At 53.5% G+C, this 27,979-nt stretch overlaps 1 protein-coding gene across 5 annotated transcripts in view; it reads right to left on the reverse strand.

The window, feature by feature from the left end:
• Window positions 1–184: 184 nt before the first annotated feature.
• Window positions 185–27,979, reverse strand: part of ABHD8 (abhydrolase domain containing 8) — a 31,688-nt gene continuing 3,893 nt past the window's right edge. For 3 of the 5 annotated variants that reach the window (XM_073323964.1, XM_073323962.1, XM_073323965.1), the window contains exons 3-6: window positions 9,166–9,907; window positions 6,683–6,853; window positions 5,911–6,127; window positions 185–4,838 (exon numbers count right to left, since the gene is read on the reverse strand). In XM_073323964.1, the coding sequence (XP_073180065.1) occupies window positions 4,686–4,838; window positions 5,911–6,127; window positions 6,683–6,853; window positions 9,166–9,907 (1,283 nt within the window). In that variant the 3' untranslated portion in view covers window positions 185–4,685. Of the gene's footprint in view, window positions 4,839–5,866; window positions 6,128–6,682; window positions 6,854–9,165; window positions 9,908–26,619; window positions 26,966–27,979 lie in introns of those variants that run through there. The other 2 variants (XM_073323966.1, XM_073323967.1) reach the window with 2 other exon arrangements.

Consider the following 27,979-nt stretch of genomic DNA (forward strand, 5'->3'; position numbering starts at 1 on the left):
ACTCCTGCCCGGCCTGTGAGACACCCTGCTCCCTTGCTCATGCTTTAAAATTCAGTGAGACTCTCCTTGTGACCAGCAGAGAGGCTAACGGCTCAGAGCAGTAGTGATGGAACTAGGGCCTATGTTTGAGCCCAGACCAGACCCTGCCCCAGGAGCCTGTCACTATCAATAAAGTCACATGTGCTGAGAATATCGTAGATATTTACTGTATGAAATGGCACACTCACAGGTTAGGGTTTCATTTTTAAATGGTGGATCACAGCACACAACTTTCCTTTTGCTTCCACACAAGCAGGGTCAGGTACAAGTGGCACAGACTCCAGAATTCATGGCAACAAACACTTAAAAGAACGTGTACCACAACAGGGCACAGTAACAGTCACCTCAACACAGCGACAAGGTCAACCCTGTGTTTCCAAGTACAAATCAGGAGGATGGGGGAAGCAGCTCTTGGGGCCCAGCTGTAGGGAGGGACTGTTAATGGTCAAATCAGACAGCATGGCAGTCCAGTGCCAGCAGCAGGCTTCTGTCTGTGGGGCCACAGCCTGCCTGGGGCTGGTGGTTACAGACAGTTCTCTAAGAACCTCACCCTTGCCACTTAGTGGGAGAGAACCTAGCCAAAGCATTGGCCTCTTCTCCCTCCTCATTGGAGAATAGCTCCTACCCTCCCACCCATCAGTTGAACACACCCTGCTCTAAGGGTGAGGAGAAGGGTGGGACAGGGCTGCACCCAGGGCTGCACCTCTTCACCCCACACCTTGGGCAGCCATTAACCCTTAGTGCTAGGATGGTGCTGTTTGGAGTCGGTAGCATTTTACACCCACTGGTGTAAGGGACTGTGTGGGGTGAGGAGTTGGGTCCAGTACCTCTTCCTTTGTCATGGGCAATAGCTGCCCACTACTGCCACTATTTTGGGGGGTGGGGAGGGAGAACAGTCTGTCTACTGCAATAAGCAGACATTTCTTTACGCTACAGTGACAGTGTTCTCTGGTGGCTGGCTGACCATGCAGCCAGCCCCTGTCTGCACTCAGCGCAGGGTCCAGTGCCAATCCATTCTCTGGCAATGAAGTTACTACACATTCCTCATTCCGTGGCGTGTCTGACAGACCCCTCGGCTTTCTCAGAGCAGTGTTAGCATTTCCGGACCCCATCATAACAATGAACTAGAGGCAGGAGCCTGTCTGCCATTTAGTCCCTAATCAGTGCAGCTCTTCCTCCTTGGAAGCTGCTGTGTCGTTTTCCTGCTGCTCGGGGCCAGAGCTGGCTGAGTTGCTGCTTCTCTCTGAGATGCCCATGCAAATCCCCTGCAAAGAGAATCTGTTGTCTGTAGTTTCCAGTGAGCCAGGGCTGTCCAAACCACAGCGGGATAATTCCACTGCCCGCTGAAATTCAGCAGCTGTTTAATAGCGTGCAGCAAAAGGCTGCACAACCATTTCACTTGGCAATGGCAGGGTTAATTTAAGCAGGCACAATGTAATTACCCAGAGTGGGACTGGGCCAGAACAATGCGGTTAACATTCCCCTTGCCCTTTCCCAGCGAGCTGGGGGGATCTTTCCTGACTAGTTCTACATCTCGTTCAAACGCAAAGTGCTTCCGAGCCCCACAGCAATGACCCCCGAGGATTCAGTTTGCAAAGGGAGGGTCCCCTTGGATTGTTAACTGGATGGTCCCTAACAAATGGAAGGTTACAACAGGTCTGTGCCCATTTCTGCAGCTGCTCTGAAATAAAACATCAGAAGGCTGAAGTGCTAGGCAGCTTCCACTAAGAATTAAGGACACAACACGGGGGTCATCCAGCCATGTAACTGATGACAAGGCGTCAGTCTAGAGATGGCGTTAGTCTAGAGATTCCTGCTTCGATTGGTTAATAGCAGCTACTTGGTCACACAGTTCACTGGAGGCAAAGTCGACTAACTGGAAACATGTTTTGAACCTCCTTGTAAGTCGTTAAAATTCTCATTATGAGACAAACAGGTACAGACAGCAAGGGCCAGGAGCCAAGTCCACCACAGCCGCATGGGTCAGGAGCACCCGGGAGGGACACCCTTCAGTCAGTGATCCATACCTGCTGGTTCCTGCGGAGCAGGGAGTCAGGTTGCTGTCGCATATGGTGGGTTGCCATACTCAGGCTTCCTCCCCGCTAGAACCTGCTGGCTCGGGAGATGGGTTCTGTTCTGGAACGGCCATCCCTAGGCTTATGGCGGTTACTGTTGTCGTGTCAGAGACCCTAGGGCTGTGCTCCCGGGGACGAGCCAAGTTCAGCAGTGGCTTTTGGCTTGGCCCACAGCCGCTGCAGTCCGTGGCAGGGCTGAGCGTGCCTGTAGCAGGTTTGGCCTTGGAGAAGTGGTGCTGTCACGCAGAGGTGGGTGCAGAAGCCCCTCCCATGGCCTGGCACGTTGGAAGCCCCTCAGCCCTGGCTGTGCAGAAGAGCAGCGGGTCAGCTGCACTCAGCAGGCCCCCAAAGATCCTTCCAGCAACTTGGTCCAGCTCCAGTAGAGGATTGGCTCCGCCTGTTCTTGGGGTGAAGTGTCCAGATCTGCCCCACCCCGCCCCAGTTCAGTTCTCTGCAGAGTGCGGGAGCTGCTCTGCGGAGGCTGTACAGGACAAAGAGGCTCGTTTGTATCTCTTTGGTTTCGATGACGGAGCAGGGAAGGGAGAGATCCCTGCACCCGGCGTGGGCTCTGGCAGCCTGGGCGATGCCGCACAGGGTTGGGTGTGCAGCCCTATGGCCACGAAGCGCTGTTCCTTTTATGGGCCGTCAGCTGGCAATAATCCAGCGTGGAGCAGGAGGGAGCCGACAGGCCTGGCTGCATGGGGGAGAGCTGCAGCACAGCTGTCCCAGCCAGGCCTCGGTCACACAGCAGCCCCCACCCATCCCCTCACTCCTAGTAACTGAAAATGAGGGGTGGGAGGAGACTTTTTCCTCTGCCTCTGGGTCAGTCTGGCCTGCAACTGGACACGGTTAAACTGGCCCCAACTCCTGTCCACCCTGCTGTGGACTGGATCAAATGGTCACTGCTGTCAAAGTGGAGGGGGAGCCCCAGAGCTCAACTTTCAACTCTTCGCAGCCCGTTCTGCAACGGACTCAGCCCCTCCCTGCCCCTTTCAGCCGGTACCTGCCCTGCTGCTGGTTTTGCCAGGGTCCAGAGGAAAAGCCGCATGGACAGCGTCAGAGGGTGGTTTTTCCACAGTAGTGGCATCTATAGGTAACGTGACTGGTTTTCTTTTGTAGTTATTCCCTCATTCTTTGCAGCATTCCCCTCCCCCCACTAACCCAGGGCTAGATTACTCGATGCCCACCAAGTTTGGGTGCGAAAGGTGACGCTAACGGGGATGGATGGATGCACGGTGTGTTAATGGCTAGATAATGATGTGCCACGGCTCCCTCTCCGCTTCACATGCGGACACACTCAGCTTCCGTCCGGGCTACCAAACTACACTCGGGAGATGCTCAGCGGGAAGCTGGCGAGGAAAATGCCCTGAGGCAGGACCTGGCCCCAGTGAAGGGAGCAGTTTGGGGTTGTAGTGAATCCGGCTGCAATGTCATTGACCTATGGTCTGACTGATCATGGGACGGCGTCAAAATCAGTTCCCCAAGACCCTCCCCTGGCCCTATCGGTTCATTGAAGGTTGTGTGGGGAAACGGAGGGTCGCCATGTGGATGAAGCCAGGGAAAAGGTACCTAAAGCACTGGTGGGTTAGGAGGTGGAAGGCATGCTTGGGGTGTGCTGAGAACAGTAGACCCTGCTGCTGGACAGCTCGGCCTTTGCTCATCCGCCCCCTCCTCTCGGACAGCTGGTGTCAAGCTGATCTATGGGCCCAGTCCCAAGGCAGGGCAGCTAGCGTTCAGCAGGAGCCGTCCCTGTGTCCCAGAGCCAGGCTCAAGGGCTGCTCTTCGGAGTCTGGCACCACCAGTCACTATCCCGCCTTGCTCAGCTGCCAGCCAGACATGCATGGTGACCAGTCCTCACTTCTCTGCCTCTTCTCCCTGGGGCAAAAGCCACACATCCTTTAGGTTGTGAGCTCCTCGGGGCAGGTACCCTGTGTCGGGCAGGGTCAAGCCCACCACTGGCCCTCCGGCAAGGCGCTTCAGCTATCCAGGGCTGGCTCACGTTCAGCCGAAGCGAAGCGGGGGATCTAGCTGCTAAGAGTTCGTGGGAAGAGCCTGCCCCTTATGGCTTTGTCCATCCTCATCTTGTGGCTTCTCCCTTAAAGCGCCCCTTTGGTTAATGGTGGGTGGGATGCTATGGGGAGCGGAGAGGCCCTACATGCTGTACCAGTCTGAGCCCCTCCCCACAGTCTCCCTTCTCCACCCCCTGCCCTAAATGGGGCCACTGCATGAGAGAAATTATACTACAAGGAAACAGGATGAAGATGCAGCTTGCGTGCTTGCGTACCCTCCCAGGGAGCGCGCCCTCGGCCAGTTTGCCCTACTCCTGCCGCCAGCCTGCACGCACCAGGCCCTGCAAAGAGGCTCCCCTTGAAGCCATTGTGCTTAACCGCCAGCCAGCCCAGCTTCCAATCCAGCTGTATCCAGGGAAGAAAGCAGCTCCAGGCGTGGCCAGGGAGGAGCCTTTCCACCACACCCCCCTCCGCTCCTGCACTCAGACCCCGTCTCTCTCCATGTCGAAAAGTCCCTCCCGTCGAAGTAGCACCGGAGCCGGGTCACCACTCGCTGACTGGCTTATTTCTTCTCCACTTCTCGCCCTTCCCCGGCGGGCATCTCGGGCTCCCACAGGAGGAACTCGTGGAGCAGGGTGTTCACCGTCTCCGGACACTCCATCATCACCATGTGACTGCCCTCATCAATCACCTTCAGGAACGCCATCAGCAGGATCTGGGAATAGAGGACATGGCACAGGATGGCCATCAGGGCTTATGGAAACTGGAAGAGTCAGGATCCCAGCCAGCAGTTCCCCCTCCCATACAGGTGGGCACTAGCGGGGGTGGGGAGGGCATATACTAGTGCTGAACTGATGGTGCAAGGAGGAAGTCTGGAGCTGTCAGACTCAATGGCAGAGCCCCTGGGGCTGAGGTCAGGCTCAATGGGCATGGACTGATTTCCCCCCAGCTCCAGTCCTGGCACCCAGCTCTGGGCTTATCTCATTGGGACGCAAGCTGCTGCGAGAGCCACCCTGCCCATGCCAGCAACACGTTCCACGCTGCTCGTCCCCAGAGGAAGAGGAGATAACGCCAGGCAAGGGCAGCTGAAGGGCTCTGCCTGTCTGTTCATGCACTGGCAGGCATCAGCCATCGCTCACGCTCCAGCTAGCCTGGGGGAGCAGGGTGACCTCCAGGGCCGCTGGCTGGCAGCACAGGAGCCAGAGAGGAGATGTGCCCTGAGCCCAGCGTGCCTCTCTGATCAGGGGCAGGGAAGGGGGGGCAGGCAGTGGGTGGGGGTCCCTGCCCAAGTTGACCAGCATGTTGCACACAGCTGTCCACACAGGGTGGCTCTGCCCCCAGGACTGCATCCAGCTGGACCCCTACTCTGCCTCTCCACCATGGCAGCCGGGGGAGTTCAAGGGAAGGGTGATATATCTGCATATGCAAATCAGAACCACATTTCATCCAATGGCTGCAACAGCTAGATTGGGCTCTGTCCAATGAGAGGGCACATTGCACCTGAAGGATGTGTTCCTTCCAGCCACTCAAGGCTGAAGGGTTTTAATGGGTCCTGGCCTGAGTCAGTACAGCAGGGAGGGGAGATCCCAGGGCAGGGGTCTCACTGGGGGCAGCTGGGGAGAGGCAGAGAAAACCAGGCAATATGACCCCACCGGTCTGGTCCAGCACAGCAAGAAGGGGGATGCTGACTACACAGACCAACGATCTGATGCCACTTAGCAAATCCCATTGCTTCTAACTCACGCTGTGCTCCTCAGCCCACGCAGGTCTGGCTGCCGGTACCGTACCTCGGCCATCCGCTGATCCTCCTCCACTGGCACAAACTTGTCATGCATGCCATGGACCAGCAGCACCGGCACGGTGAGCTCGGCGTGATAGACCTCGTCACCCTCCGGCCAGTACTGCCCACTCATCATGGCCCGCAGGACGAAGGAGGATACGTTGAAGGCGTTGCCTTCCTTGAGCAGCTGCTTCTCTTTGGCACCCTGGCGAGCGAAGCCAGCCCTACCGGGCACATGACAGAGAGTGGGGGAGAGTTAGCAGCATGGCCCGGGTCAGGGGGAGCCCAGCTGGGTCTGCAGTAGCACAGAGAGCTGGCGCGGAAGATGCCTGGCACAGGGAGTGAGCCCAGGAGATGGGCTGGGGAGGGAGAGCTGCCGTTTGCCTGCTGGGCGGACGGACTGACTGTCTCTGGGCAATGGCAGAGCCCAGATGATCTCCCCCTGCGCGTCTCTGCTCAGCTAGAGCCGGGCCCCTCTTGGGGCTGCAAGAGGCCGGGCAGGCCCCTGACGTGGGTGCATACTAGCCCCTTCAGATGCCATGCTTAGCGGGACAATAGGTGAAGCTGTGCAAGAGGGGGTGAGAAGCAGGTGTGGGGAGCTGCTGCCAGATGTGGCTGCCACTTGTCCTGGCACATCCCCAGCGCTGCCTCTGCCCTTGCTGGTACAGCCCGTCGTACCGAGCGGAGGAGGGGGAAGCTTTTCATACCCTTCTGCAAACCTCTCCCTCCCCAGTGTTAATTTTCTCCAGCCACAGCTGTCAGAAGAGTTGGCGACTCACTTGAGGAAGCTCCAGGCTAGGCAGGGGGACAGGCAGTGAAGGACGCAGGTTGGCATGTTGAAGATGGAGCACAGGCTGGGCTCCAGCGCGGTGGGGCCGCCCCCGTTGATCATGATCACCTTGTGGACCAGGTCCGGGTACTCATGGGCTAGGAAGGTGCAGAAGGAAACCCTGCAAGGAGGAGACGGGGCATTTATCTGACGGGGGGCACCCGCAGTCACACCAGCTGGTGTGGAAGTTACAAAGGCTGTTGATACTCGTATGTCCGAGTACAAAAAGGATTGAGGCTGGCGGCCGGGGGGGGCTTCTCCCCCTTCCCCCCCACATGGGATAGTGCTGTGTTAGAGAGGAGATACGCCTTCCTCGGAAGCTGTCCCAGCCATGGGCTCCCTACACACACCGCTCTGCCAACGCCAGTCACTCCTGACCTGCGCCCCCTCTCTGCTATCCCGTCCCTGGGCTCCCCACACACACGGCTCTGCTGACCACCCTTAATCCTCCCCTGCTAATCCAGTCCTACTTGAAACATGTGGGTTGACCAAGAGCTGAGGAACCCCAATATCGTTGCTCCACGTGAAACCCAGCCTGTACCATTTACTTTGCCTGAGACACATTTTGAGCCCCAGAGCAGGAGGGAGCTGATCGGTTCAGTCCTGCTTTATGTACACACCTGAACTCAACCAGCTGCTAGGGCATCTTTGCTCCATAATTACTGGGGTCTGAATTACACAGACGCTCCAGAGCTGGGACAGGGATAGCCTCTAACGAGTGTCTGATTCTCACTGCGCTGCAAATCAATCATTAGACAGCATGGATGAGAGTGTCCATCGCACAAGGACCTGGGTGGCGGGAGGGTGGGGGGGATGTTTCATCTCTGATCTAGTTGACAGCCAAGATCCCTTCACGTTCCACAGCTGTCTTTCAAACCTAATCCCCTTTCACTCAGCGGCTCTGAGCCAGTATCTGTCTCCTCCATTCCTGGCCACACCATTAAATACCTCGGGAGGCTGCAGCGAGGGCCTGCTCCTTTACGAATTCCTTCTCCGCGCACTGCTCTTTGCACGGCTTAACTGCTGCCTAATTGACTTTCTTGGACTTACTGCTATTTATAAGGCCCCCTCCCCCTTGCAGGACAGGTCATCAGCACTGCTTGGGAGCAGTCACTCCCCCTTCATCAGCCTCCCCGGAGGCCACAGATGGAGGTCTTTGTGCAGCCTGGCTTCCAGCATTAGAGAGCAGAGGGGAGATGGTGCTGATCATAAGTGAAATGAGGTCTCCAGCTCTCAGTTTAGACCCTGAAGGATGAAGCATATTGGTCCCTACCGGGAAAGCAAGAGCTGGGATGAGCTGTCTGGCTCTACCTCACTGCTAGGAGCACTAGGACTGCAAATGAGTGGCCGGGAGCCCCTGGGGCATGATCGAAGCTGGACAGCCAAGGGGGTGGGACCGAGCTACGGAGACATTCAGATGCGGTTTCCCAGTTCAAATCCAGATCAGGTCTGGCCCGAGCCCTTTGTGCGATGAGGTGACTAGTCTCAGCACAGGACTTCTGCCCCACCGGCCTCTAGCCAGCCCTCTCATCAGAGGTCTCGGCAGAGAGGCCAAGGATGGGAAGCGCCATGGAAAGTGATCTCCCCTTTCACCCGCAGTGCCTGGGGGTGAAGCACATGCTGTGGGGGGCCTGCCCAGTAGCTGTTCCCAGACTTCCTCAGCGTGGCTCAGAGCTCGTTGCATGGCCACTGGGAACTGCGCAGGCTACCTCTGCTCCCCGGGCAGCAGTGACCAGGGGGAGTGGAGCTGACACTAGGGCCAGCCAGCACAGCACAGCCCCCCAGAGTGCATGTTTAGGGCCTGTGATCTGGGGCTGAAGACTGAATCTGCCTGGGGGTAGGGATCATGCACCAGTCGACAAGAGGCAGCAGGAGATGCACTGGGCTTTGCTGCAGCCGCTGCCGGGTTTGCAGAGTCTCCTCCCAGATTTAAGAACCAAATAAAAACTAATAATCAAGGGATCAGGAAGGAGGCTGACCACTCCCAGCCACCCCTGACAGCAAGGAGCCCACTGGGGAGAAGCTACCATTAAAGGGACAAGCCACACAGCTACCCTACCAAGCAGAGCCAGAGCGAGAGAGGTCTATTTGCATTACTGCTTCCTCTGGCCTTGCACAAGCCTTGCAGCTGCAACTTGGGCCACTAGTTTCCTTGACGGGACAATGGGCCAGCTGCATGGGGGGCTTCCCTCACCTTCCAAAGGGCCAGTCCAGGAGGATGGCCCAGTGGTGTGATCCAGCTTGATGAGTGGGTGGGACATGAGACCGGATGTACCGATCTGTAATTGAAAGACCTCTAGTCCTATCATCTTTCTTTCAGCGGGGAGTCCTGACCCGCACGGTGTGTTGAGAGATCCATTCACTAGAGAAGACTATGCTGGGGTGGGGAGTTACCCACTGTGCAAGCCTCTCCACCACCCGCCGGTGCCTTACCCGTACGAGTGGCCTATCAGGATGTTCCTCTTCTTTGCATAGCGTTTGAAGACGGCCCTCATGTCCTCAGCCAGGGCGTAGAAGGTGTAGGCGGCCGCAATCTGCGGGGCGGAGCTAGAGCCATGTCCGGCCAGGTCTGGGGCCACCACCTCGTAGCCCAGCTTGCTGAAGAAGTCCAGCTGCTCCTTCCAGATGTCCAGGGAGCCGCCCACGCCGTGGATGAAGAACAGCACCACGTCACTCTGCGTCCCCTTGCAGCTGCTGATCTGCTTCTTGCAGTCGATGTTGACAACCTTCTTGGGCTTGCGCTTCCGGCGCTTGCCGGGCGCCAGAGCCTGCTGGGCGCTGGAGCCCGGGTTGGCGGTGCCCTGGGTGGAGGCATTGCCAGCAATGTCCGAGAGTTCCAGTTCCATGGTGCTCTGGGGCTCCATGGGGCCATTCTGGCAGTGCAGGAGCTCGGAGCGGATGGCATCGCCCAGGTTCTCAATCACCAGCTGCCCATTGCGGTAGAGGGTGATCTTGCGCTTACAGTGCACCACGCCCCGCTCGGGCCCCTCGGGTCCCTCCTTGGGCTGGCGGGTGGGCAGGGAGTGTTTCACCCGCAGGACCCTCCCGGGCTTCACCTCCAGGAAGCTGTAGCCATCGCTGGACTCAAAGCTGTCCACAGGCCCCACCGCATTGGTTGTCTTGCCCATCAAGCAACACATGATCCCATCGGCGATACTGGTCAGCATGATGCTTCCTGGAAAGGGGTGAAAGGCAAGCAAGGAGGAGAGCTGTTAGCGAGGAGACCGACTCCCACTGAACCCACCCGCGCTCCTGTCCCAGGCCAGATCTGCAGCGGGATATGAATCGGCATTGCTCCATTGACAGCAGCTGAGGATCTGGCCTGTCTCAGGGCAGGGAGAGCCAAGCAGCCCAGTGTGAGCAGGACACGACTGAGCCTGGTTCTTCTCTACCCTGCACCGTGTGTCGTTGCTGTGCAGAGAGAGTGGAACATGCTGCCGTTCGGCTCTGTAGCACTTCACACCCACCAAGTGCAAGCAGCGGGGAATCAGGCCACTACAGCCAGAGCTCTTTGTCACCCTCCCCCAAAATCAGAAGAAAGAAATCCCCAATGTGGCCCCGGGGGGCCTGATTCTGTTCTTACTTACACTGGTGTGAATCAGCAGTAAGTCGAGCCAGTGGAGTCGCCCCAGGGTAAATGAAATCAGAGTGGGACCCATTGGCTCTTAGCAATGCACATTTCTCCTGCTTTGGAGATGTTAAGTGCGGAGCATTAGCACAGATGCGCCCTGGCAGAGACACTCCAAATGCCCAGATGGGGCACTGGCGACGAGACGCAGCCCGAGTCTCTCCTCGCGCTACCAGAGCGCCAGCAAAGTCACCTCAGTGAAAGTCAGAGGAGGTTCAAGTCCCATGAACAGTGCCAAAAACAACCCCACTGTCCTGACTCACAAAACACAGTAACAGTCCCCCCTTCACTGCTGCAGCCTTCCTGCTACCCACGTCACCAGATACATGCTTTGCAGGCGATTGAGAAATACACTCTGATTTATCTAGTCCCCTTTCGTCAGGACTCCTGGGTTCTATTCCTGACTTGCTGAGTGCCATGGATAAGTCCCTTCCATGGATGGCAACTGTGATTAAGCAAGTCGGGTGTGACGCACAGCCAGCCTGGCTGGAGATAAACTCAAGTAGCAATAAACCAGCGTCTAGATAGCAACAATCCCTGGCATCTCACAGCCACCCACAGTGGCAGAGACAGGCCCCAGAAGAGATAACATTAGAGGGCATGTATCTAGGTCACCACACACACCCGCCAATACTATTCCTTTGCCCTTGCCTAGCGCCCACACACCTCAAAGCACTTTACAGACACACTCGTTAATCAGAATTTACAACAAACATGGGAGGAGAGGAAGATTATTACCGTCATTGGCATCGAGAGAAGAGACTTACCTGAGACCACAGACCCAGTCTGTGACCAGCTGGCAGTTCTAACCTGAAACATCCCCACCCTGTGAGGAGGGGCCGATTCTGCTGAGAAAGGGTTACGTGGGTTCTGGGCAGAAAGAAAGAGAGGGAGAATCTAGAGTGTGGGCTGAGCAGGCCTGAGCGAGGAACAACAGGTGTAGCCAAGCCTGAAGGGAAGGCTTGAGCTGGAATTTAGGTTACTGCTAAAGCCAAATCCCAGGAAGGGGCGAGTTTGGGATGCAGGCTGGGAAAGGAACCTACTCGCGGAGCCAGACAGCAAGGGGAATGTAAATGTTTTTTGTGACACACAGTTCCATTGCTGCTTCCGACGAATCACCCTCCCATCCCTCCACAGACACACACACACGCCCCCGCCACACGTACACCTTTGCTATCCCCTCTCAGTTCTGAATCAGCTCAAACTCAGGGAATCGTTTAAATCAGATTCTTCGACGCTTGCCAACAAAAACTCCCAAAGAAGAGCACATTTTTAAAAAAATCTACATTTTACTTCTGGCCCCGAGTTAGCCGCTAAAGAAAGGCAGCTACAACCACCAACATATATAGATTTGAATGGTCTGAATAATGCATCTCCAGTCAAAACCACCAGTACAAATATTGGGAGCTTGAAATTACAGGGAATGGAGTTGGAGGGTTTAATTACAGTCATTCCATAAACCAAGTCTGACAATCGTGCGGAAGGGGAGTTTGTGGGGGGTGTAATTACGGCTCCTCTTCCTCAGGGGGCGGGAGGCATTCTTATTGGCCTTCCAACCTCTCAAGGACCAGACCGTAGAAGGCCCAGCTAAGGACACAGATTAGTGAGAGACCACCATGGTCCGGGCCACCCCCAGTAAGAGGACCCAGACCAAGCTATGACATCTGCCTTCACCATCTCAAACCAGTGAGAGCCTGGATGGGGCCTGTCTTAGCCTGTGAACTCCCTGGAGCAGGGGCCATTTGGGCAACACTGAGCATTGCTGGTGTGTAACAGGGTAACCTGCCTCTTTGAGGGCCAGGAGGCCTCAGGTCTGCCAGCCCTGTTCAATTAGCCCCAGCCTGCTACACCTACCTGGGCAGCGGGACTGAAAAGGAGGAAAGCCCAGCCGAGAGCTGGTTGGAGGGCCCCTGCAACCTCAAGACTCCAGGTGGGAGGCCCGAGTCACTGCTCCGCAGAGAGGCTTCTGCAGGGAAGAGGCTGCAGCCAGGTGGGGCTGGGAGTGGATTGACGAAGAACTCAAGTGGGGTGGAAGGACTCTTGTTTGGGTGGACTCTTGCTGGACTTTTGTTACCCCAAAAAGGGGACTAGACCATGAGAGTGACCCTGCAGGAGGGCTGAGCTGCATGAATCCCCAGGAGCGATGGAAAACCCTTGTGAGGAGAAACCTGAGACAGGCACCATAGAGCCCCCCTGGCCAGGAGGGGGTGTTCTGGAGGCACGCTGCCTGCGTAGAGGAGCCCTGATCCTGACCAAGGCCTCTGGGCATGACCTATTAAATAACAACAGGGGATGGGATGTGGCAACTTGCCCCTGCAGCACACTGATTCAAAAGCAGTCCAGGTGGGCAGGGGCTGACAGATCTAACCGTTGGGTGGCCCCTATGTGAAATGAGTTGGTGGGTCTCGGTGTAATCGGCACTACAAGCCCCCGCCCTGCTGGCTGGCAGTTCTCAGTTGGGAGGCCAAGGGTGAAATAAGTCCTGGAGACTGGGCTCCTCTCTCACCCCAGGGGTGGCTCTTCCAGCTCAGGGCTGAGAAATCAGCAGGATCAGTATAGGGAACGCTTGCCCACCCCTGTCCCAGCTCTGTGCAGAAGCAGGTGACTTCTAGCTCCAGGGCTGCCAGTTTACTCAACGTCCACCCGCGTCAAAATCTAGCCGCTGTGAGCCAAAGTGCGGGCGAAAGTCCCAGCTGCTGCCCGTTGACAATGCGCTGGGGGATGAAAGCAGCAGTGTTACCATCCAGCTCCCGGCAGCACGCGTCTCTGGAGCAGGGTCTCCTATTTCCCCCCGCAGCTGGCCTGCCAAGACAACGGTGGGCCGCTCCCTTGTCCCGCTTAGACACGGAGCCGCCTTGATCGCAGCGGCCCAGCAATGCTACGACGTCCAGGAGAAACAGCCCATTCTATGCAAGTACGGGACGCTGGAGTGATGTGTCTGAGGGCTGCAGTAACACGTCCGCCAGCTGTAAGGTGCTGGCTCTTTACTGAAGAATACTCACGCCCACGTGCGTCCTCACCAGAGGTTCCTATGGCTGCAAGAGTAAGTCTCAAATCAGGCTTCTGGATCAGAAACTACTGGGGTTTCTGTGTGCCCTGCAGCATCTTTGCATGTGGAGAACTCTTCTGCCAGCCTGCGTCCCTCCTCCCGCCCGTCCACAGCGGGCACATGGGCCAAGCTAGTGGCTGTGAAGAGCAGGAGGAATGGGGAATCAAAGCAATACAGAGTCAGGGTTACAGGGAAAGCTGCAAAATACTTGTGCAACAAGCTTTCAACCCAACAGACAAATGTGGGGTAGGAAGGGAGGGAAGGAGGGAAAGTGGCCAAGGTCACAGCAAAGGGTTCAAAAAAGAACTAGATAAATTCATGGTGGATAGGTCCATCAATGGCTATTAGCCAGGATGGACAAGGATGGTGTCCCCAGCCTCTGTTTGCCGGAAGCTGGGAATGAGCAACAGGGGATGGATCACTTGATGATTCCCTGTTCTGTTCATTCCCTCTGGGGCACCTGTCGTTGGCTACTGTTGGAAGACAGGACACTGGACTAGATGGACCTTTGGTCTGACCCAGTATGGCCCTTCTTATGTTCAAACCTGCTCTGATCCGCCAGAGACATTGCCTGCACCTGTCTTGAGGAGAGTCGGGGTGACTTCAAGTCAGGGACTCAGCTCAGCGTGTGTTGCTATGGTGCAGGTGGGGGAACTTTGGCCCCAGTAAGATGGATACACGGGAGCGTAGCTCCTATCTGCTGCGGCACTGGGATGCTAGATTGTGCACTGGGGAGAAATTCACGCCAGGGCAGGGAGACAGCAAAGTTAGGCTCCCATCTAGGTCACCCTGGACTGAAGAGGAACAGAGGCCTTGTGGGGTCAATTTCACCCCATATGCTTGGACATCTGAAATCAATGCAATAGCACTAGTGTAATCGCCCTCAGTGCAGTGAGCTCATACTAGCCATGCTCTCAAGCCTTGTAACCTGCCACCCTAGGAGGTGGATCAGGGTCATTATCCCTGTTATTGATGGGGAAACTGAGGCACAGAGAGGTGGTAGGAACTTGCCCAAGGGGCAAAGCAGGGAACAGAAGCTGGGAGTTCCTGACTCCCACTCTAATGCTTAGCCCTCCAGATAAAACAGTAGGTCAAAGGATCATCACCACCGTTGGAAGAAGGACTAGGGGGATGGTGTCATACAGTGGAATGGCCCTTTGGCTTGCACCCCGCCTGTGACTAATTAGCTGCCTCCCAGGTGAATAGTCTGAGAATCAGGTGATAAGATTCAGGTCACCTGGTCCTTGGCTAAAAGGCTAACAATCAGCCAGCTGGGAGTGAGCCAGGCCAGCCCCTGTGGAGAACAGGACTGGGTTTAGCTCTTGGATTTATGTCAAACTGTTGGATTTGGAGAAGCAAAACCCAACAGTGTAGAGAAGAGCCTGAGCTGCAGCTGTTGGATGCCCTGGCTTACAGGTGGGTGTTTGGTGCGTGCGGACGGAGGCTGTTTCATGCAGATGGGAACAGGAGATGGAAGCCCAGGGGGCGAGATGAAGAGCTCGTCTATTATCCAAGTTCATCTGTAATCTGAATGCCAAGAACAGTTACAGAAGGGATCCTGGGAACGTAACCTGGGTCAGAAGTGACTCTGTGGCACAGCACAGAGACCCACCATCCCCGCAGAGAGAGGCCCCAAGGCCCAGGTAAACAGAGCAGATGCTACCAAAGGATCCACACCCGGATATCTGTGTCAGGTCCTGACCCGCTCCCCGCAGGAGCCAAACTCGTCCGGGGTCAGGCAGCCTGTAGGACGCAGTCCCTGCAGGGGGGAAGGGGAGATCCCCCCTCCCGCGGGGCAGGTCGAAGAGCATTTCTTATTTACCAGGCCCAGGCTGGCGCAGTGAATTATTGATGCTGATGGACTGTTAGAGCAGGAGAGTACAGCTGGATCCATTACTGTGCAGAGGGGGCTGGCTTGTTGGGAGAGCTCCCCCCGCCAGCCCCCACCGGAGCTAATGCCTGCACTTACTGCCAGCCAGACAGCAAATCCCTGCAGAATGGAGGGAGGGAAGCGCATGCTTCCAGCAGGGAATCAAGTGTATAAACTCCAGCTAGGCTGTCAGGAGCTGGCCACTTCACTCCACCAACACACTTCAAACCCACCCGCCGCAGGATGACAAGAGCTTTGTTCACAGATGGCAGGAGAGGGAATTAGAGCAGTCAAAATAAATCCTGGGGGACAGGTGGTCTTGCGGTTGGACCAGGGGGTTGAAGTCAGGACTCCTGGGTTCTGTTCTCAGCTTTGGGTGAGGAACAGGTGCTGGAGGGCAAAGCAGGACTCCTGGGTTCTAGATCCATCTGCAGTCTCCCAAGGCTAGTTGTTTTACCACGCTGAAGAAAATGACCCAGCCCTGCCTCCCGGGTTCATCTTTGTAAGGCACAGGGAGGCCTTTGCCTAGAAGGGAGGAGAGGAGCAGGGGGTGACTATAAGCTGGGGGGAAGGGATCCAAAACTTTTTTACATGTTGGATCCTGTGCTCCGCTGGCCGTAATGGCCTTCGCATTGCATTACAGAGCACCCCAGCACCCCAGCACCCCACACGCCATCCAGACTGTATCAGCAATCCCCCACACCACAGGGGCTCAGACAAAGAACATTCAAATGCACTTGATGGAGAATAAAACTTTCATCCATCAGAAATAACTTTCCCCCTCACAGTGCCAGTCCAGAAGTTCTGACACCAAGACGCTGGGCATGGTACGAGAATCTAAGCGGAACAGACTGGATGTGCCACATGCCAGCTCAATATCAGCAGCTAGTCCCAGTACGTGGTTTTGCCCAGTCGGCCCCCAGCACAATTGGCCGCTCCCGGGGATTTCTCACCACAAGGGCAGCCCGTTTATTTCACGCAGCTCATCTGAGCACCAGTTCCCTTAGCAAAGTCAGAGGCTTTATGCAAGGGGAGTTTCCTGTCAATTCCCTTCTTCCTTTTGGGATAAGTAGCTACAATTCAAGTCTCTCCGAGCTCTGAACTCAAGGCTCAGAAAGTGGAAGCCCCACACATGCCATGTAACAATCTGGACAGTGAAATGTACCAACAGGACTTGACAGACACCTCACCAAAGCTTCCTCCTGCATTCCTGACATCCTGCCATTAGCCTGAAGTGGGAACTCCTCATTGGCCAGGGACAGATTTACTGGTACCATGCTCAACACAACAGAGTCCAAACGGTGGCTGAACCACCCCCCCAACCCGCCCGCCCCTGGCATCACCACAATCCAAATAATAAAACGATGGAGTCACAGGTATAGTTTTACCATATTTTAGCTTGTGTCTGATACGTACACACGTGCACACCAAACTACCTCTGTCCATAACACTTTGCACAAGTGTGTACATGTTACTTAATTCCTGAATTATATCATTATCATATATAGCTAAAATCATCCGAGGTACAATGAGCCCGATTCACTGGCACTTGTGTCACCTCTGCAAAGCAGGTGCCTGACGCTACCAGATCGGAATGCAGTCACTTTGCAAGGGGATCACTGACGGTGCAAGGTAGAGGAGAGTCAGGTCCCACATCTAAACCTGCCATGTCCCTTTGCTGTCACGTCTGTGTTAGCAGAACCCATGTTTCGCAAGGGGACACATTAAAACCTGCCTCCTGTCAGGGTGACGGATCATATAAAGATTCAGCTGCTGGATCCAAGGGCTCTGCTTTGTACACTGAATACAGCAGCACCTCCAAGGCTCCTGGCCCTCAGAGTCAGGGAAGTGGATAACTGGACCCTAAGGAATCCTGGGTCAGGCCCAGGTTAGTTCACGTCTCTGCCCCAGCGAGGAAGAAGACACCAGTGGAGGCACTAGAGAACTTACCCTGAAAGCAGCCAGCATGCAAGGATGAGAGGGTCTCTCTTCCCATCACATGGTGGAGTGGCAGATCCTGAGCTACCATAACCCTCACACAGGCCAGGCAATGTCAAGCCAGTGCCCTTGTGCTGTGATTTCTGGACCCAGCCAAGTTCACGTCCGGGTGTCCTCTCCTCCCCAGCGCAGACATGTCCCATGGGCACTCGTGCAGGATGCAGCACAATCCCTAGAATGCCAAGATTTTTCTGGCAGCTTCCTAATCCTTGTATCTGTTAATAGCTGCACTAAACCAGCTGGTCTCATCCACCCCAGTTCTTTTGCTCTTAAAGGGACAGCTCCTTCCCCAGCTGACACAGCAAAAGGGAGACAAAGCAGGAGACTTCCCAGCATATGAAAAGTGGGGTTAGACATGGGAATAACTTGAGTAAATTTCGGGGGTGGAACCAGTAGCATAAACTTGGTTCTGCTGACTCCCATTTTCAAACCTTTGGTGGATGGAGCACCAGGATCCTGGATTCTAGTCTCAGCTCTGCCATTGATCTGATGTGTGATCATGGGGGCAGATCATGTTGGCTTTCTATGCCTCAGTTTCCCCATCTGTAGTAGCCTTGCATAGTGCTTTGAGTTCTATGGATGAAAAAAGTCAATGCAAGAGCTAAGCTGTATTATTGAGGATCACATTTAAAGGGAATTTTGTCCAGCTGTTTTAAGGTCCCCTATGACCAGCAGGGGGTCAGTTCTGTCCTCCCACTACGTCAAATACCTTTGGTGGGAGTTGTGGAAACTTCTTCTCTTTTGATTAAATGCAAGTCAGGATCCTTACAAACATGGGAACAGCGACCACAAATTGACTGAAAACAAGCTGAGAAACACCCAGTCCTATAGAAGTACATTAACCAACACCAGGGGTCAGTCAGCGCTGCCCAGCACCTTTGGCACTTGTCACACCCAGGGCCAAGCAGGTTTAACAGCCTAGTACATAGAGCTGGTACCATGCTGCACTCACCAGGCCCCAGCTGCAGGACAATGAGAAATCGGTCCCCCTTTCCTTACCTGACCAAAGGCGAAGGGAGATGCGTACACACCTTCTCTTGTTGGGACAGGACTCAGCTGGCCACGACATGGCACTCAGCTACCCAGAGCCTGACTTGAACCCCCAGCTGGGAGAAGCCCTGACTGCCTTTGTGATGAGCTGGAGACACTTTGCTTCTCGGCGCTGCAGGCAGTATTGTCCCACTTTGGAAGACGGGCAAGTTGGTGCCAGACTTGGGCTCCTGATCAACGCCCCATTGGAAAAGTTAAACCGACACGTTGCACCAAATGTCTCACCTGGCACTGGACGTAAGCTACGGAACAGGCCTGGGGCCCGGTCAGAGCAGAGCAGGCAGCGGTGAGGTATTGTCTGAGCGCTTGCTGCAGGGCAAGATGGGATTGCAATTGCCAATGAAAAGGCAACTAGCCCCTTGGCCAGGAGTCAAGGGCTGAATGGGGCCTGAACTCCCCACCTACCCCAGAAGGGGGCTGCCAGGACAGTGCTGGGCAGAGGGCCCTGCCTGAGAGAAGCTGACTCTGCCCCTGCCCATGCTGACCCTGCTCCGAGGGTAGGCAGGCTGTGGTCACCAGGCAGCACCGAGCCCAAAGGGTTAATGGCTCAAGCCCTCTGCTTATGCACCTCTGGTTCTGTTTGTTTTGAATACAGACAATAATTAGCTTAACTGCCTTTTAATTAAATGAGCCCTGTAAATGAGAGCAGCAGATCCCACAGACTGGCCTCCCTTCCCCAGTCTCGTTCTGCCTTTGGCTCCCAGCACGAGTGGGGCTTCCAGCCAGACCTCACTTGGCTAAATCCTCACTCACCCCTTTGGGTCACCGGGCTGCAGGCTTAGTAGCCTGGATGGGAGCCAGAAGAGGCCCATCAGTACCAGGGTCACTTTGAGGAGAGTTTGCCTAGGCTGCTCCGGGGGTCACTGGGGAAACAGATTTCTGGAATGTCCCTATAGAACACATACCTCCCCCTGATCCCAAATAAATCCCTCTCATTCTGCCCTTTCCTCCCCTCCCTGTGAGGCTCCTGAAGCCATTTACACTTGAATTTTCACAACACCCCTGTAAGTAAGGTATTATCGTCCCAGTATTACAGACAGGGAAACTGAGGCATGGGATGGGGAAGTGACTTGCCCCAGAGGTCACATGGTGATTCAGCAGCAGAGCCCGGACTACAACCCAGAAGTCCTGACTCCAAGCCCACTGCTCTAACTGCTACAATTGCTCCTGCCACCCTCAGTCTGGCTGTGGATTTCTCCTCTTCCTGCACCTCTCTCCCCCATCCCTCTGTGCAGTGTGTGTACGTTATTCATCTCTCAGTGATCCTCTTTTCCTTCCTCTCAAGCCCAAATGCCATCAGAAAGAAGTTAATAAGGCCTTTGATCTGGCAGCGCAGGACTGCAGCTCTCAGCAAATACTAATGGAGATGCTGCAGCGGGAGCGGAGCAGCTAAACGGATAAACTGTCTCCTTCCTGCCTGCGTTTGCTGCGGCTGAAGAAACCTGCTTTTCACAGGCAGAGCTGATTTCTTAAACGCTTTTGCAAGGCGGCTCCTTCCACGGCTGCATGGCTCCCACCACCTAGTCACACACACACACATTCGCTGCCCTTGTGCTGACACTGTCTTCCCCACGGCCGAGATGGTGTTCACAGCTCCTCCACCGGGGGTGGGGGGGAAGGAACCGTCTGGACCATTTCACCTGTCCAGGCACAAACCCTACTTGGCCCTTTCCCATGAAGACGGATCAGGAAAGCTGGGGCAGTCTCCCTTGCCCATCAAAAAAAAATTACTTTCCCAGGCAAGCAGATGTTTTTGCAAGGTTGCACACATGTGTATGAGCCAACCCCACTCTCTTCAGTTCCCCTGCAAAGCAAGGAGAAGCTGTGACCATCAGGCTGAGCAAGACCCAGACTTTCTCAGGAGGAAGGGAGTGCTGATCCTTGTCTCTGACTTGCTCCTAATGGATAGAGGGCAGCCGTCAGTCTTACCCATCCCCCCTTCAACAGGTCTCTGCACCATCCTGGCTCACCTGATCCAGGCCCCCAGGATGCCAGATTCCCTGCAGCTGTTATTGGGTTACAGACAGAAATCCTCCCTTCCCAATGCTCCCAACCCCTGCTGAATCTGTTCTCCTGGGAGCTGTGATCATTAACAGCACTGAGCCTATCCAGAAGAATCACACTGTTGCTTCTCTAGTTCCTTTCATACATGGACCTCAGAGCACTTTGCAGACACTCATTAATGCAACTTTACACACCTGCCATCTCCCAAGAGGTCTGTACTACCCCATAGTAGAGCTGGGGAAACCGAGGGACAGAATTTACACAGTGAGTCAGGAATACACGTGACGTGAGAACAGATCACAGGAATCCTGCCTGCCAGCCCACTGCTCTAACCACTGGGTGACACATGCTGAACGAATGACATGGCTATTACATCAGCTGAAGAGAAGAAATAAATATGAGGGGTGGTAGAAATGGGAGTTCAGCAGCTCAGTGCAGGGACACTTGCTCACTCACATGGGGCTGACCGGCTCAGCAGATTTGGGGGCAGGGCGCTCAGTCCTCACCGTCTCTCAATATTGCCAGTGAGGCTCTAATCGTGACTGAGAGGGACCCCTACTGAAAACCCAAGGAACCAAATCATCCAAAGGCTTCCAAACCCCGCCCCATACATCAGAGTGAAAACAGGATGACGGAAACCAAGGCAGGGCTTGTCTACTTCACAACCTGCTGAGACAGCCCTTGGAAGATTTTCTCCCTAATTCTTCCCATTGTGCCTGGTGCCTGACTCCCACCCGGAAATGCTCAGCGTGGGACAGTGCTCAGCCATCAGCCCTGACAATCAGCAAATTAGCACAGCTGCAGAGCCAAGAGTCAGCTAAACTCAGCCTCTAATGAGGCCGGACTGTGATATGAAAAGGCAGAATGGAAGGAAGCCGGGTGCAGAGCAGGGAACCGTGGTCTGGAAGGAGACCCCTCAGCCTTCTCTGCACTAGCCTCTTTCTTAGATTCTCTCCCTCTTGCATGGCTCATATCCTACTGAAATGGTGGGAGGATTAGTGTAGACAGAGCTGGGGTATATTTAAACCACCTGCTCAGAGGTGGGCTACATGATACAGTGCTTATAACGCCAGCAGGAGAGTCCCTACTAGGGTTCCCAATGCTGCTGGTGCCAGCGGGGCCGAAGCAGCGGTAGCCCTGGGGTGCAATCTTTGCTTAGATTTCCCTAATAGAGCCAGGGCCCATGAGCGATGGAGTCAGTCTCAGATATCTCCCTGGAAGATGACTCCACCATCCTTTCCCCTTTGCAGAATCTTCCATTTGAGAATCTCCAAGCCCTTTGCGTACTTTAAGTTGCACATCACCCATGTAAGCAAGGCATCATCCCCCATTTTACAAATGGGGAAACTGAGACTCAGAGAGATGTGACTTGTCAAAGGTCACACAGGGAGTCAGTGACAGAGCCAGGAATAGACTCCAGGAGTATGGACAGCCAGTCCTCTGAACTCCTAGGCTACTAGAAGTCAAAGCTCACCTCATACCTCACCGGAAAGGTCATTTCCCCGGGATTTCCAATAAGGGCTTGGATTTAAGCTATGCCCTCAATAACAAGAGGTATTAATGATCTCCGTATGGGTAATAGGCTAGTGAACGTAATAGGATTTCTGGCTGATCTGCTAGAATTTGATTCATTTACCAGGATAAACTCAATTAGCCCATCTCGCTCATTTCCAGACCTGATTTCCTTGGAACCTTTCCATCACCATGTCTCAGGCAGGGACTCTGCTAGCTGGAGAGAGATTCACCAGAGAAGCAAATTCTCCTGCCCTGTGCAAAGATGCTTCTCACCTCCTGATTACAGACCCACAGAGCAGCTCTCCAGCCTTCTCACAGTTGCTACCTGTTCCCATGTGGCTCATGGGCGTTCTCCATGGTGCTAGTCTAAATCCAGGAAGGGTGCTTGCGCTGCAGATTAGAAGCCAGATATCACCACTGGCAGCAATGACACTGCTTAAGTGCCTGAGGCCAGCAGAACTAGGAGTCTGATCCAGAGTCCACTAAAGTAAATGGGAAGGATCAGAACCTAGGTCCTTAAGGATAAGGGTGGCTGATAAATGCTTCTTTGGCTTAGGCCACGGATTGATTCTCAACCCCCTGCTGTCCATTAACTGCTCCCTGCCCCCCTCCTTACCTCCCTACACTAGGCACAGATCAGGGGTGTTTGTTGACCAGGCAGAAAAAGGCTGAAGGAGAAAAATATACATCAGGCAAAACAAAGATGTACAGACTGATGAAGCACCTCTCGGTGACAGAGCCCAAGCAATCACGTGGCGGTGCTGGGACGTTCTTTCCACACTGTGAACTTTGAATCGTGCTGCAGCATAGAAGGAGCCCTCCCCTCTCCCCAGCCTGTTATTGGCCTAACCCATTGACAGTGTCTTGGGGCCATTATCCCACCGCACACCACCCCTTTTAAACACTACATTGGGGGAGAAAGAGTTAACTGCACAATCATCCATAGAACTGAAGGAAACGGATATTCCAGAACAGAGGCAGGCCCCCTCTGAACAATACAGGGCTGTTCCCTTTGAAGCCTCTTCAGCTGGGACATCTCTGTTCTTATATACTAAGCAGGGAAGGTTATTGGGAGCCCAGTAAGCTGCCTCCATCGCCGGCCTGCTGCTCAAACCAACACCCTCCCCTGCCCTCCTACAGGATTCCTTCCAAATCCCTTACTGACGATTAGCTTGGCACTCACATTTCAAGGGGTGACAGCCCCTGCTCAGTAAAGGAATTAATGGAAGCTGAGGAAAGCCACCCAGCAAGTGTGGCAGATAAATACGGCATTTATCTGAGCTGGTCAGCCGCAGATCTCAAAGCACTCCACTCAGAAGGGGAAAATCACCCAGCAAGTCAGTGGAAGAGCTGGGAACTGTCCCCGACTCTCCTACTTCCCACTCCACTGCTCTAACCACCAGAGAACTCTGCCACCCCCAAGGGCAGCCAAAAATCCAGGGCTCTTCCCTCCAGAGGATGAAAAGACTGAAAATGAAACCATATGGACTGTACAGAACTTTGTAAAGATTCTGGTAACCATGGTGACAAGCCCTGGGTACATTCATCTGCCATCCCCAGCACAAAGAATTGAGCACTAGTTACATAACGCCAGTCACAACAGTGAGTCAGGCGCAAAGAGCATTATATAAACCCCCTTCTCTCTGTACCTCTGCCCCCTGCATAACCCGTCTGGGATAGGCTCAGTTGAAACATCACAGAGAGGGGATGAAGCAGAGTTGGAACCTTCTGCTTCAAGCCACTGCAGGGGCTTCTGGCTTCCTCTCACTGAAACCCCTTTCATTAAGAATCTCAACAGAAATGTTACCACACGACCTCCAGAAGTCTAGACAGTATCAGTTCAGCAGTCACAGTTCACTAAGGGCTCGTCCAGACTGCAGAAGCAACAGTCTTGGGGATGGGGGGTTACCGCACGGCAGCCCCCAGACAGTGCTATTACGGCGTTTGATCTCTCTTGTGTAGATGAGACCAAAACAAGTTACAGTATATGCATCTTCCCTGCCAGCACCACAGCTTCCCAGGGAAAATGCGCCCTGATTCTGCAGTAGAGAGATGCCCAGGAGCACCATAATGCTGATGGCTAGTCCTGCGAGACAGAAGCAGTCTTGTTTGTTCTCCAAGCCCAGTCTTGGTCTCCGAGCTCAGCTCTTGGGCCTTTTGCATTTGAATCACAAAGCTACTGAGGAGCCCCCCTGACTTCCCTTCTCCCTGTCTTCCTCCCCCACTTCCAGGATGGTCGTGCCTGGCAGAACAGGCAGGCCGAGGAAAAACAACTTACTGACCTACTTTGAGCTGAAATGCCTTGAATTTTATATAATGTGATGGCAAAACATCACAGTCAGAGAAAGAGAGGGTCAAGATGCAAATGGAGGGCTGGAGGGCAAGAAAAATGGATCCAGTAACACTACGGCCATGCATGCAAGGCTCACAGTATGTGGGGTCGGTATGTCCCAGCAACACTTATACCATACCCACCCCCCAGAGGTGCTGGGCTCACAACCACCATTAACACCCTACTGTACAGGATACAAAAACCAACTGAAGACTAAGGGCCAAACCATCCCCTATGTGGGCTGCTCCAGAACAGGATTTGCAAGGTTCCTGACTGATCATTCCATCAGAGACCTGGGTTTGCCTGCTCACACCAGAAGAGGGGATCCCCAGAACTGCCTCCTGGCTTCTCTGGACACACAGCTGCCTTCCCACAACTGTGACTGCCCCTCCTGCCTCTTTGGAAGGCTTCCTCCCAGCAGTGGGGGGAACTAGTATAAATGAGAATGCCAACAGGTCAGCTTTCATATCCAGCTGGATTTCCTGTTGATGGAAAGTGTTTTTTCCTCTGTCCTGCCCACAGTGCAGAATCCACAGGCCAAAGGGTGGGTGGGGGGTGGAAATGTCCTTTCACAGCCCCTCTGCATCCTTAGCTTTTGGCTCATCTTTGCTCACAGAAGTCAAGAGGAGCATTTGACCCCAACAGATGAACCAAGAGTATTGTTCACTGGGGAGCATGTCTAATGGGTAGAGCAGTAGAGATCTGGGTTCTTCTCCTGGCTTTGCCACTGACCTGCTGCGTGACCTTGGGGGGACCTCGCATCCCTTCTTGGTGCCTTAGTTTCCCACACTGGGAATAATATTTACAGCCTTGCAGGGCAGTTGGGGGACCTAATATTTGTAAAGTGCCATGGAAATGGAGAGTGACATTAGATGTGCCAAAGCTGGGATTCTAATTACAATAATAATTTGTTCATCTCTTGTCCCTTCCATCCAAGAATCACAGATATGAATGGAGCTAAACAACATCCCAAGGAACATGCAAATATTGTTATTCTCCCTCCCCTCACACCCTCTTCCCCCCCCACCACAGGTGGAAAAAACTGAGGTACAGAGAAAACATTCAAACGTAATGACAAACAAACAGGGATCTCTAATAAGCACACAGGAGCTAATCGTTTGCACCGCTAATTTTTAGTGAGCCATCTCAGTGCCTTTTAAGCAATGTTCCCACTGGGGAGGGAGCAAACATTTTGTATCGGGGAGGCTATCACCTGTGGTTTTTACATTGTGCCTGGCTTCTTGTATGCCGATTGTGTCACTAGTTGGTTTATTAGGATCCTGGGAAGTATCTGGGAGGATTTTGCAAGCAATAGAAATGGGATCCCAAGAGATTCAGATCAGCTTGCAGTTCCCACCAAGCCCTGAAAGGTGAAATTCTCAGCATACACAGGGACATAGGTGCTGGAACTAGGGGGGCTGCCAGTGCTCCACCCCCTGGCTTGAAGTGGATTCCATTATATACAGGGTTTACAGTTTGGTTCAATGGCTCTCAGCCCCCCCCCATACAAATTGTTCCAGCCCCCTTGCACAGGGATGCAATTAAAGTATGCAACATCCTTGCAAGAAGCGGGGGTGGGTCCCACAGTCAGTGGCAGGACTTTGCTTTGGGCCCCACAGAATGACAATATAGACAAATTATGTTCAAAAGAGAAATGGCATCACACAAAAATAAAAGCCTCTATAACATGCCAGGCAGGTTGGGAGCCATGGCTAGCTACTGCCACATAGGTCTCTCTCCCTAGGAAGTAAGACCTTGAGAAACACAGAAGATCATGCATTGCACAATGAAGCAACCTGTATCTGACCCTTCCAGGATTTAGGGGTCAGTTCACCCCCTCATCTTCTCTTCCAGAGATATCCTGACGTTACACACACACACACACACCACAGCACAGCCACAAAATAACCCAGCTGCAATTCCTGAAGCAGCAAACGCCACAGCCCTGAACTACAGAAAGGAGCGAACCAGTTGGAGGAGGAAGGGAAAAAAACAAAACAAGTCCAAATCAATACATTAAGATGCCCCCTCTGCCTCTTTCCCAAGCCAAAAATCCAAGAAGATCTGCAACGCACAGCAACAGTGGTGCCTTCCTCAGAGCCAGCGATAATTTATTGCAATTGCATCACAACAGGAGATGCATGCACCTAAGTTTTGCTGGTGGGTAGCTTTTTCCCTTGCCTAAGCATGCATGGATAATACAGCTATTTATGTGCAAACAACCTGGCATCACTCGGACAGCTACTGCCTTCCCCTATTTTCCTGAGATCCCATTTAACGCCTCTCAAATCCCTTTTGATCTTAAGCTTCCGAGCGGGTCTTTTGGCCATTTTGCACCCTGTGCAGAATACCCCCCTCCTCCTTTCCCCTGTGCATGACCCAAATTCCAGCTGTACATTCAGTCCCCTGTACAACAGAGAGCGACAGAACATCATGCTCACCTCATTGATTGACAAGAATTGTCAGCGGTTGAGATTGCAAATAAAAGGATTAATCTTGAAGAAAGCAAAAGAGGGGGGAGGAAGAAAAGCCAAAGTCAGCAGCCGCCTGTGCAAGGAGCTAGCGCTGGCAGGATGCTCAGCTTTTGAGCTGCTCTGATTACATTTTTTTTTTTTTGCATGTGCAGTAAGAACGATTGAGCCTTCCCTTCAGCTAAAATCATCTGCTTTAAAATGGAATCTCTCCTCCCATCTTCTCTCCATGAGCCACAGTGGAGGGGAAAACACCATAGCCTGGCTCTGGGGGATTTTGGGGAGCTATTTGCCCTTGTATTCTGTAGCCATAGAGAAGCCCCTTAAATCCCTCCCACAGAGGAGGAGTTTCACGATGACAGACAGGGAATCTTACCAATTGAAGCAAAAAGTCACCCAATTTACAGCCTATGGAGAGCTTGGGAGAGAAAAAGGGGTAAGGGGACATGCCTTCCCCTCTAATCCCTGGCATGGGGTGTAAAGTGCACTAGTCCTGTTGCCAGTGCTGAGGTTGGGAACCAGGACTTTTTCTTCAATTGCATGAGGGCGTCCCTCGTCTCCTGACACATCTCGAAGGAATTTGGCTATGTTTGTGACAATTCGGCTGTTAATCTGCTGAAAATACTTTACCGCCAAGATTGTTCCAATTAATTCATATGATTTTATGAGTGTTGCCAACTCTCACGATTTCATCGCAAATATCTGGTGCTTTTTGTAAAGCAGTAGCTCTTGGATTCACATGAATATGTGAGAGTCTTAGCTTTCATGTGAAAACAAAAGTAAGTTTCTAGCCCTCATTTTTTGTGCAGAAAAGTTTGAAAACATGACCCCCTGAAGAATATGACACTAAAAGACAAATAAAAAGACCCTACAATTTTTTTTTAATCTTATGAGTTTGGGGGATGGAGGGGGGGCTGACTCATTTGTTTTGAGAGCTTGAGGTTGGCAATATACAAAATGCAAACTCTTCTGACAAGCCAGCTATCTTTGCCTTCACCAATGGAAAGGAATGTTCTGAAAACAAGGCCTTTTCTTTAATGGCCAGACCAGGCAACTGGGAGCCAGGATTCCTGGGTTCTACTCCGGACTGCTGCCGACTCACTGTGTGACCTTGGATGAGTCACTTTGCCTTTCTGTGCCTCGGTTCCTCTGCTCTGTAAAATTAGGATAATTATATTCATCTATACAGGAATGATTGGAGAATTAATTCTGTTTATAAGGTGCCTTGAGGACATTGTTTGTAAAGTATTATTATTTCAAAGGGAGTGTCTGGATTAGATGGGTGGGGGAAGATGCTGGCCCCTTTATATAGAATCATAGAATCATAGAA

This window comes from Lepidochelys kempii, chromosome 25 (assembly GCF_965140265.1).
Source record: "Lepidochelys kempii isolate rLepKem1 chromosome 25, rLepKem1.hap2, whole genome shotgun sequence".
Taxonomy (NCBI): Eukaryota; Metazoa; Chordata; order Testudines; family Cheloniidae; genus Lepidochelys; species Lepidochelys kempii.